This window comes from Manacus vitellinus, unplaced genomic scaffold, assembly GCF_001715985.3.
Source record: "Manacus vitellinus isolate BGI_N305 unplaced genomic scaffold, ASM171598v3 scaffold_57_pilon, whole genome shotgun sequence".
Lineage (NCBI taxonomy): Eukaryota > Metazoa > Chordata > Aves > Passeriformes > Pipridae > Manacus > Manacus vitellinus.
This window is the reverse complement of record NW_021940666.1, coordinates 2,825,809-2,836,351: the sequence shown is the minus strand read 5'-3', so window position 1 is coordinate 2,836,351 and position 10,543 is coordinate 2,825,809. Positions and strand designations below refer to the sequence as shown.

At 50.9% G+C, this 10,543-nt stretch overlaps 1 protein-coding gene across 1 annotated transcript in view; it reads left to right on the top strand.

Annotated features, from left to right (window-relative positions):
* The first annotated feature begins 4,280 nt into the window (after positions 1 to 4,280).
* LOC103757199 (bestrophin-1) overlaps positions 4,281 to 10,543 on the top strand; it is a 9,348-nt gene continuing 3,085 nt past the window's right edge. Inside the window, exons 1-7 of the mRNA XM_018081796.2 lie at positions 4,281 to 4,499; positions 5,059 to 5,153; positions 5,661 to 5,894; positions 6,527 to 6,681; positions 7,658 to 7,735; positions 9,079 to 9,231; positions 9,657 to 9,737. Coding sequence (XP_017937285.1) covers positions 4,348 to 4,499; positions 5,059 to 5,153; positions 5,661 to 5,894; positions 6,527 to 6,681; positions 7,658 to 7,735; positions 9,079 to 9,231; positions 9,657 to 9,737 — 948 coding nt within the window. The 5' untranslated portion in view covers positions 4,281 to 4,347. The remainder of the gene's footprint in view (positions 4,500 to 5,058; positions 5,154 to 5,660; positions 5,895 to 6,526; positions 6,682 to 7,657; positions 7,736 to 9,078; positions 9,232 to 9,656; positions 9,738 to 10,543) is intronic.

Below are 10,543 nucleotides of genomic sequence, written 5' to 3'. Positions count from 1 at the left end.
GTCACCCTCCAAGCCCCTAAAAACAAAATGCAGAGGGTAAGATGGAGATTAGCACTCGGGTCTGAGGGAGGTGCAGAGCTTGGCACCCACGGCTCTCAGAGCCCCCCAGAAATAGTGAAGAATTCTGCAGCATAAGGGGAAGAAGCCTGGGGGTCCTCACAAAAGCACTGAGGGTCACTGCATCCTCTTCAAACATTCCTGGCCAGCTCAAATCTCTGGGTAAATCCTGTCCTTGCAAAACAGCATCTCCTCAGATAATTCCTACTTTATCTTTTTTTTTTTAATTACGTAAGATTCCAGGGAAGAATGCTATTTTGAGAGACATCCCTGATGCCAGCTGCCTCTGTGTCTATCTCACCACTGAAACTGGACCCACTGTCCCAAAAAACACTTATTCTCTACGAGAAGCAAGGAGGGCACTGTGCCATTCCCAGACAGTTGCTTCTAACTCAGCACGGAGAGTGGCCCTCTGGCATTCCCAAAACAGGGATTCAATTCCCACCACAGTAATTCAGTTTCTGCGTCTGTAACATTGAGAAAATGAGGATGATTCCAAGGCTGTGAGACTGAGGAGGGATATCAGACCTCCTTGCTTCCTCCTCTGCTTCTGTGCAAGGAATCTTCCTCAAGTCCTGCAAGGTCTGAGGCCACAGGGGATGTGAAAAGAGATCCAAGCAGGGCTGACATGCTGGTAGCCCTTCAGTTATTTACTTTAATATTAAATTCCACACATATTTCGTGCTGTCCCAGCAGCAGCTGTGAAACACACGAGCTGCCAGCTGAGCTGCTCTCAGAGGAGGGCAGCAGAGTCCCCCAGATGCCAGCACATCCTTCCACAAACAGCAGGACACTCTGTGGTTTGTTGTTTCATGTCCCCAGGAGCACCCAAACCACTCCCAACAGCACTCTCCCCTTGTCTAGGATCAGCCACAGGAAGGATAAAACTACATTTGGGACAAATTGATCCCAACTGCTGATGTTAAACAAGTGTCAAAGACACAGGCATACAACCAGCACAAGAGAAAGTTGGTTTTTACAGGAGTCCTGGTCTCCAGCTGCTCTTACCTGCATGGGTCAGACCTGTGCTCCCCCTCCACAGCATCCCACAGCTGGGTAAATGATGGAAGACTAAATAGTGAGAAAGGATTTTCATTCAGAGCCCCGTGGAAGGGGAACATCCTAAAGACCTAACAGGGGGGATTGTTGAGGTGGTGGATGAGAAGGATGGTGGCAATTGGGAGGGATGACTTGGGAGCAGAAAAGGGACCCTGGAGAGACAGAGGGGAGGAGTTTCTGGCTTGGTGGAGATTTCAGAACAAAGGCAAGGACTGATGTTTCCCAGGATGTCATGCAGGGAAGAGCAGTGAGTCCCCAAGCACTGCTGGAAGAAGCCAGAGGAAGAGAAAGTGAACCCATGGAAAGAGTCTCGGGGAGGCAGTGGCAGAGTGGAAGTCCCCAGCATCCAAACCATAGCTGGAAGAGGTGACAAACTCATCCAGGGACAGCGAGGAGTGACAGAGAAACATCCTGTGAGAGCCAGGCAGAGCATGGACCAGGTGTTTCACCAAGCTAAGGAGCTTCCCCAGGGAAGAGAGGGCTGTGCAGCCCCCCAGGCATGACACATTTTACAGCCTTTGTGGAAAATTCCAGCCCTGCATAATCTCCTGGGGTTCCTGTAAGATTGTGACACGGAGAAAGGGACCAAACAGGAAAGAATTAGAGGAAAAATGCCTCTCTCCTGGCAGCCACCATGGCTGTGCCAGGAGTTAGCAGCAGCAGAGCAGCCAGCCCTGCCTCCCCCTCCTCCGGCCGCCTCTATAAACACGCAGGGCTTACTCAGAAGATTAGGAGGGAACAGGGCAAAAGACAACAGAGTCTCTTTTGTAATGAGGAAGGATTACGGCATCAAGTGACCGGCTGCAGCTCCCAAGTGGGTCTCAGGCTCCTTAGCACACCGTGTCGGGCAGGTTCAATCCCCCCATGAGCCAAGGGGGCACGAGGAGGCGGGCGGTGGCGTGGGCCACAAAGGACCCAGCGAGGACACGTGCGGCAGCAAACCTCCACAGCCTCCAGCACGGCAAAGGAGCCCATGACTGTGAGTATCCCGTCCTCCTAAGAGCAGGCAGTTTCCTTCTGAGACCTTCCTGCCTTCCTGTAACCTCCTCTCACTTCATCCCTCTGCTCTGTCCCCTTGTTCTCCAGCTCTGTGGTACCTGCTCGTCTCTGTTTGCCGTCTCACGTGGTGGGTGATGCACCTGATGTTGCAGAATCCTGATTGCTGTGGGTTCCCACACTCTGATTAGTGGCAGTGGACCTCCAGGTGCAATGGTTAGTCCAGAGGGATGAGGCAGGTGGATGCAGGCAGTGGCAGGCAGCAGTGCCGTGCAGGGGATGGCTCTTCCTCCCCATACTGACTCCAGTGTGCCAGTGAGTCACCTCCCACCTCAACCTCAAATGGTACTTGGAGTGTGCCAGCTGCCCAGTGACATCCCTGGGCAGTCCCATGCAGGCTGGCAGGTGGGCAGGGAAGTGCCTTAACCATTCTGGGCTGGAGGGAAAAGCACTGGGAAAAAAAACCATATCCCATGCGGGGGCAGAACTGCACAGAGGTGGGTGACATCCATTATTTACATGGACAAGAGCTGAAGTTTTCCTTCTTTGGTAAAAAGTGAATGTGTATCTGAATTACGCAACAAAGAGTCTCCCTGGGTTCTTTCAAGACCCAAAACATAGAGAAAGCAGATAGCCTTGTGTAAGCAGACCCCCCAAATTTATGGGTTTATGGGCATACGTTTCTTTTCCATAGAGCCCATGTGTGCAGTCTCTGGGGCAGTTAAAACCCACTCTTCCAAGTCCTGTGCACAGAAATCCGTATGAGAATGGCACAGAAGTGCACAAGGATTTAGTGAAATGTGCATTTGTGCAGCTGGGGACAGGGACCAGCTCTGCTCCTCCACATAACCTGTGAGAGGGGACTCAGGGACCTGAGTTACTACAGGGAAAGCCAAAGGAGGAGCAGCACCAAAAAGCCAAAACCAGGAAAAAGATGTTGTTTGGTTGAAGTAGCCAAAAAGCCCAGACTTTGCTGTTTTTCTTCACAGCAGCAGCTCACTGGGACTCAAGTTGTCCCCACCTAGGTGTAAGTTTTTCACTGAGATGTTTAAATAAGGAACACGGCACAAACTTATCGACCTTCAGGTGCTGCAAGGTGTGAATTGTCCCTTGAAGTTTTGCATTGTCTCCATCATTCAGGGGAGAGCCCGAGGTGCCATAATTACTAACGTTGTTACCTCTGTTAAATAGCAATGCCTGTGTAACACCCTGGTGACATGTTAAGATTTAGAAATACCAGTAGTTTCACACTGGTTAATTATAAGCCAAGGGATCATTCACCAACCTGCCTGGCGTGGATTACTCCAGTGTTTTGGTGGGGTTTTTTGTTGTTTTTTTTGGGTTTTTTTACAAATTCAGATTTATATGAAAGTGAGTCTGATTACTAATTGATGATAAAGAAGTATTTATCCCTGTTAGACTAGAATTGCAACGGGGATGCTGCATGACTGGGAAGCATTTCAGGAGCCTGAATGCCTTTTTTTATCCAGTGTGATTTATTGTGCAACATATGGTGGAAGGAGAGGGGAGGCAGAGCTGCTGGAATTTGGGCTCTGTGAGCCTGGCCAAACTCCATCCCGCAGATCTGTAACAGGGAGGGCTGTTCCACCTGGAGGACTAGGACCAGCAGAGTCCAGATATGGCCCTCACCCCAAATTTAAAGACAGCAATTCTTGTTGGGTACCTTCATCTGGATCAGTTCTAAGAAATCTCTACTTTTTGGGGTTTTTGCTTTCCTTTGGGTTGAGTTTTTTTGCCAGCAGCATTCCAGGAAGATGCTTCCCAACATTTTACAGAAACATTTGAAACAAATAGTATAACAAAAAAAATTAATGGGATAAGCAACTGTGGAGTTTGTGACCGTGACACTTAACCTTACACCGGTGTTTTGTGGGAAGGTGGTGGCACGTGGGCTCTGTCCTCTCCAGCCAACCAGCCCCACTTGAATGCTGACAATCAAGCACTAGAAATCCTGGGCTCCACCAGAAAATACATCCTCTGTCACTGTAACCAGCTCATGTGCAGCTCAAGGACAGGGGAAAGATTGCAAATTAGTTGCTTACGACCGATTTCCTCCTGGTTGTGTGTGTCACTGACTTCACCTTACCTGGCTTTGGATCTCAACTGTTTCTTGCTGTCTTTCTCTCTTTCTCCTCTATCCTTGCATCTTGCTTGGCTCCTCCTTCTGTTCAAGCTTCAACACCTCCTCCTTTTGTGTGTGCCACAGGACCTGTGATGACAGTGACATACACCAACCGTGTGGCAGACGCCCGCCTGGGCACCTTCTCCCAGCTGCTGCTCCAATGGAAAGGGAGTATCTACAAACTGCTCTACTCAGAGTTCCTGATTTTCATCTCACTCTACTTCACCATCAGCCTTATCTACAGGTGAGCACCTTACACCCTGACACCAACACAGCCTGTCCTGGAGCAGGACAGCGGAGCAACATGGGATTGGAACAGGGATGCTGGACAGACACTCATCAGCCTCTGTTTGCAGGAGGGAAGGGAGGAAGAGGAAAAAGCTGAAGGAGGAGAAAAAAAAGCTGAAAGACAAGGGAGGAAGGGCGGGGAAGGAAAGGAAGCAACTTTAAGAGGCAGGAACTCAGGGGAGAGCACAGCTTGGGACTGACGTTTTCCAGGACATTAAGTGACCTGCAGTGCACATCCAAGCTCTGTGTCAAACCCTTGGTACCACACATTGTTCTCCTGAGCGAGAAAAATAAAGGTGGTCCCTGGCATCAGGCTGCATTACTTACCACACAGTTCTCTGGCCTCTGGACTAGTCAATAGGGTATTTTGGGGATGTGGGCTGATATCCCAGGCTCACAAGGGCTGTTCACCCACAGACTCCTCATCCTTGGCTTCCCTTGCCAGACTCACCCCGGTGGGTCCAACAAGGGCCAGACTCTTCTCTGAGGCTGCTGCTTCTCTTTGTCCCTTTTAGGCTGATCCTGAGTGAGAGCCAAAGGTTGATGTTTGAGAAGCTGGCACTGTACTGCAACAGCTACGCTGAGCTAATCCCTGTATCCTTTGTGCTGGGTAAGGAGCTCTGCCTGAGATCACACAGGGAGGGGAATGGGACAGCATTTCTTCTCTCTGGTTTGATAGAGATTGTAAATTTCTTTAGGAAGAAATTCTTTGTTGTTTAGGAAAAAATTCTTCCCTGTGAGGGTGGTGAGGCCCTGGCACAGGTTGCCCAGAGAAGCTGTGGCTGCCCTGTCCCTAGAAGCATTCAAGGCCAGGTTGGATGGAGCTCTGGAGCAACCTGGTTTAGTGGAAGGTGTCCCTGTTCATGGAACGAGATGATCTTTAAGGTCTCTTCCAACCCAAACAATTCTGTGATTCTGTGAAACAAACCATGAAATCCAGACTCTTTTTAGCCTGAAGGTCTGAATTCCCCTCTGGTTATTCCTGCACTCATCCCTGTATGAGCACTAGAAGAAAAGAAGAGAAGAGCAGAGCTTCCTACTCCCTTACGATGACTAATTTGCTCAGCTTCCTTCTCCCACTCCTCTGGGATGCCTAATTTGCTCAGCTCCCCTCCAGGTTTCTACGTGGCGCTGGTGGTGTCCCGCTGGTGGGCTCAATACGAGAGCATCCCGTGGCCTGACCGGATCATGAACCTGGTGTCCTGCAACGTGGACGGGGAGGACGAGTACGGGAGGCTCCTGCGGCGCACCCTGATGCGCTACAGCAACCTGGTCAGCGTGCTGATCCTGCGCTCCGTCAGCACCGCCGTCTACAAGCGCTTCCCCAGCATGGAGCACGTCGTGAGGGCAGGTCAGCCCTGGCACCACCGCTATTTCTGGGGCAGAGAGCCTCGGGAAAGGCCTCCTGACCTTCAGGTTGGAGGTGGGATAGTGCTGCAGTCTGCTGAGTGTCTGCAGCAGGCAACAGTTTTCCACTGGTGGGTGGGAATTGGAGCCTCAGATCTCCAAACTTAACTGCTGGGCTCCCTGAATCCTCTTTGGGAGGATGCTCCTGAAGGTACAACGTTTCCCAGTCTGCCCAAAGGGAGAGGTCTGCACCTGCCCCCATTATCTGGGTTCCCTTTGCAATCCAGAGAGAGAGACAGGCACTCTAGGGCACATGTTATGCCATTCCAAACAAATAGCTGTGGACATTAGGCAGTTGTACCCTCAGCAGTGCTGTGATCTGATCAGATGTGCTGCAGACAGCCAAAGGGAAATCCCATAAATTCCACCTCTCAAACCTCTGTGACTCAAAATTTTAACTATGAGACTTATCCTCCTTCCGTGTGTCTCCCAAAATTCTGAGCACCTGAGTCTTTCCCGTGGTTTTAAGGAGAGCTGAGGCCACCACCTGAGATTCAAATGTTTTCATTTTAGACCAGATCAATTCCTTTCTGCCCTTTGTGGCCATCCCTTTTCCATTTACTGTCTTCCACACAGGCCTCATGACACCAGAAGAGCACAAGAAGTTTGAGAGCTTGAATTCCCCCCACAACAAGTTTTGGATCCCATGTGTGTGGTTCTCCAATCTGGCTGTGAAGGCAAGGAATGACGGGAGGATCCGGGACAGTGTGCTGCTCCAAGGAATCCTGAATGTGAGTGACAGAGACAATAGGCAACTGTGTGAGATCCTGGGGATCCCTGGGGATGTTCATTAACTTTGGTGGAAAGTGCTCCCAATGCCACACTCCTGCTGGTGACAGAACAGAGCTTTCCATGGCCTACTGACATGGCAGCACTGTCACATATATTTGAGGAGAGGGCAATGCAACATCTTTCTCAAATATGGGACTGGGAGGAACCATTGGACTCACTTTTAGGTGTGGGAATGGGAGGTATCCAAGTAGCAGGTCCCTGATCAGCCTTGACACGCTCCAGGGCAGCGTACAACAGTAGCCAGTGGAGGTCTCTACAATACAGCTGGAAAGCCATAAGAAAGTAGGTATCTGGAAGAGATCAGGAGAGGTCAAAAAAATCTCCAACAATGAAGGTCCTTTAGAAAACTTAGCTATTGAAAACCCTTTGATAGTCCTGGGCAGCAGGCCACACTCCACAGGCAAGACCTGGCAACAATGCCTGCCCAGCTGCATAGAAAAAGACTCTGGAGCAGCTCATCCTTCTTGGTATTCATGTGCAGAGAAAGTCACACGGTTTCTGTTGCCTGGAGTGGGATTCATCTGCCCAGAGAGAGAGATCTCCCTCTGGCATACTTATCTATAGGCAGGAGAGAGAAATGGATACTCCTGAGACATCCTTTTGCCTCTCCTGTTGGCTGCTCATTTTGTGAGGAGATAAACTGCTAGGAAGTGAGTTAGGAAGGGGTCTTGGGCTCAGATGGAGACACCCAGGCAGCAAGGAGTTCCTACAGGAATGTGTGAGATCCTGCTGGTGGTCTGTTGGGCTAGAGCTGGGCACCACGGGAACAGGAGTCCTGAGCCTCCCTTTCAGAGGAGGTGCAAGCAGGAGAGAATGGGCTGGAGCAGTGAGGGACAGTGGTTCCAGAGAGGCTCTGTGTCCTCAGCAAGGACATGCAAAGTTATTCTGACAGGCCATTCCTTTTCCCCACTGCAGGAGCTCAACACCCTGCGCAGCCAGTGCGGGAGGCTCTATGGGTACGACTGGATCAGCATCCCCCTGGTCTACACCCAGGTGAGAAGGGATCCCCCCACCTTCTGCTCCACCACCTGCCTGTGCACATCCCCATTTACATCCTTACCTAGAATCCTGCAATGGTTTGCATCGGAAGGGACCTTAAAGCTCATCTTTTAAAGTTCCACCCCCCTGCCATGGGCACCCTCTGAGTAAAGAATTTCTAATCTAAACCTGCCCTCTGTCAGTTTAAAACCTTTGCCCCTTGTTCTGTCACTATCTGTCCATATAAAAAGTCCCTCTCCCTCCTTTCTCTAAGTCCCTTAAGGTACTGGAAGGCCTCAGTCTCCCCAAAACCTTCTCATCTCCAGGCTGAACAACTTGTAGAAAAGGTGCTCCATACCTGCCTCACACATGGACCGTGCAGGATACTCTTGAATCTCTCATCCCCACCTACACATATCTCTTTTCCATAGGTACCTCAGCAGCACACATCCATCCCAGCCTCATCTCCCTAACTCAGACACATCCATCTCTACAGACACACCCCTGTCCAGGGGGAACTAACCCCAAATGTGCCACACAGGTACATAGAAAACACAGGGACCACAGACCCACTCCCTGCACCAGTTTGCAGGGCACACATTCCAGACAGGGAGTTCCAGGGGAGTTGTGCCACAGGTGTGAGCGAGCTCTGTGCGTGTCCTCAGCTATTTAACAGCCCAGGCAGACACTTGGGCACCAACTTGCCCCTTTGTCTCCTACAATCCAGCTACTCAGATAACACTGGTGCCCTCCACTGTGAAATAGGAGCCGCTGAAGGTTAATGGGGAACACTTTGGGAAAGTATGTTCTTGTTTTGAACCCCCTTGCTTGTATCAAGAGAGTCTCAGTTACTGTTAATTTGAAAAGGGGAAGTTTCCAGTCTCATGGTTATAGAGAAAAGCACAAAGCTCAGCACAGCCTGAGATCCAGGCAAGCAAGCAGGCAAATAGAAAAAAGGCTCAGCATGAGGAGCAGGAAGGAAGGAGCTAATAGGACTGCCAGGGTTCCCTTCCAGACTTTGAAGCAGCCTGCCAGCTTGGACTGAGCCACGAGACAGCTTTCAGTCCATCCAGGATGTCATGTGCTTCCTTTTGCAACTGCCCTGTGATACCTACACAGATCTCATTCCAGGGACAGCATGGAATGACATACAGCGCATGCAACAGCTAAAGGGAATATTTAAAGCTTTCTGCTGTGGGAATGCATCCCCCTGCAAAACAGCAGCCTGTCATAAGTGAATCCAAGGGTTTCCAAAGGCTGCAGAGCCAGAATCTGGCTTTGGAGATGTGTGGGGTGGAACTGAAGGGAGATGCTGGGAACTCACGCTCTCCTGGTGTGTCCCTTGGCATCTTTCCCAGGTGGTGACCGTGGCTGTTTACAGCTTCTTCCTGGCCTGTCTGATTGGGAGGCAGTTCCTGGATCCAGAAAAAGCATATCCTGGCCATGAACTGGATCTCTTCGTGCCTGTCTTTACGTTTTTGCAGTTCTTCTTCTACGCTGGCTGGTTAAAGGTAAGTCCAGGAAAATACGTCTGGAGCTGGAATATGACTCAGCCAAGGGGTTTTCCCCATGTGAGCTCACCAGGGACCCAGCTGTGTGTTCTTTGATCTGTGCGCAACAACAGGAAGCCAAGGGGAGGCTGAAGGGATTTTCCAAGTGTGTCACCCTGGAGACCAGCTGCACCTTTCCTAAGCTTTGGTCCTCACTAGTTTGGGGAAAAGAGAGGCAGTAGGCTGCAGGAGGGCTGTTACTGTGTGTGCCAGTGTCTCCCAGCCACTGGCAAGCCTCCACTTTTAACCCTCCCCTTTTTGGGAGGAGCAGCCTTTCTAGGAATTCAAGGGACATCACGCTTGCCCCTGCCCCACAGGCCTTCTCCTTGCAGGGAAAGGGGCAGGTATGACCATGGTGACCTTTGCTGTCTGCTCTCCACATGCAGGTGGCCGAGCAACTCATCAACCCTTTTGGGGAGGACGATGATGACTTTGAAGCCAACTGGCTCATCGACAGGAACCTGCAGGTAAAGGGAAGGAAGATCCTCCCACCCTGTCAGTGCAGTCACCAAGTTCTGCAAAACCTCTGCCCCCACCTCCCTGCCTGTGAGGGGATGGAGAGACAGTCCCTCCACAGCCACGGGGACAGCCCAGGACCCAGAAAGGGTGTGGGGCAAGACCCGTGACAGGAAGGCCCCCGCCTGTTCTCCACACCAAGGAATTTAGGGCTTTGGGCCTATCTTTGTACACAGAGACCAACAGCAGCTTCAGTCCATGCTCTGGCACATGGCATGAATGCAGGCTGCTCATTTCAGGCCCTCATTGCCTTTGAACAACACATTATTTCCTGTTTCCATCTTTACTATCCTATATCTACCTAAAACAACCTCCTCTGCTTTCTTCTGTGCAACAATTCCACACCTCCAGCCCTTCATAAGACTGAGCCCATCTGTCCTAGTGAGCCTGCTGCTTTTTCTATTTCCTTCAGCATCATTTTCCTTACAATTAGTCAAATCTCTATGTGAATAAAATCTCTGTGTTGATTTGCTGGAAGGCAGGAGGGCTCTGCAGAGGGACCTGGACAAGCTGGAGAGATGGGCTGATTCCAACAGGATGAGGTTCAACAAGGTCAAGGGCCGGGTCCTGCACTTTGACCACAACAACCCCCTGCAGTGCTACAGGCTGAGGACAGAGTGGCTGGAGAGCAGCCAGGCAGGAAGGGACTTGGGAGTGCTGACTGACAGGAGGCTGAACATGAGCCAGCAGTGTGCCCAGGTGGCCAAGAAGGCCAATGGATCCTGGCCTGGATCAGGAACAGTGTGGCAGCAGGACC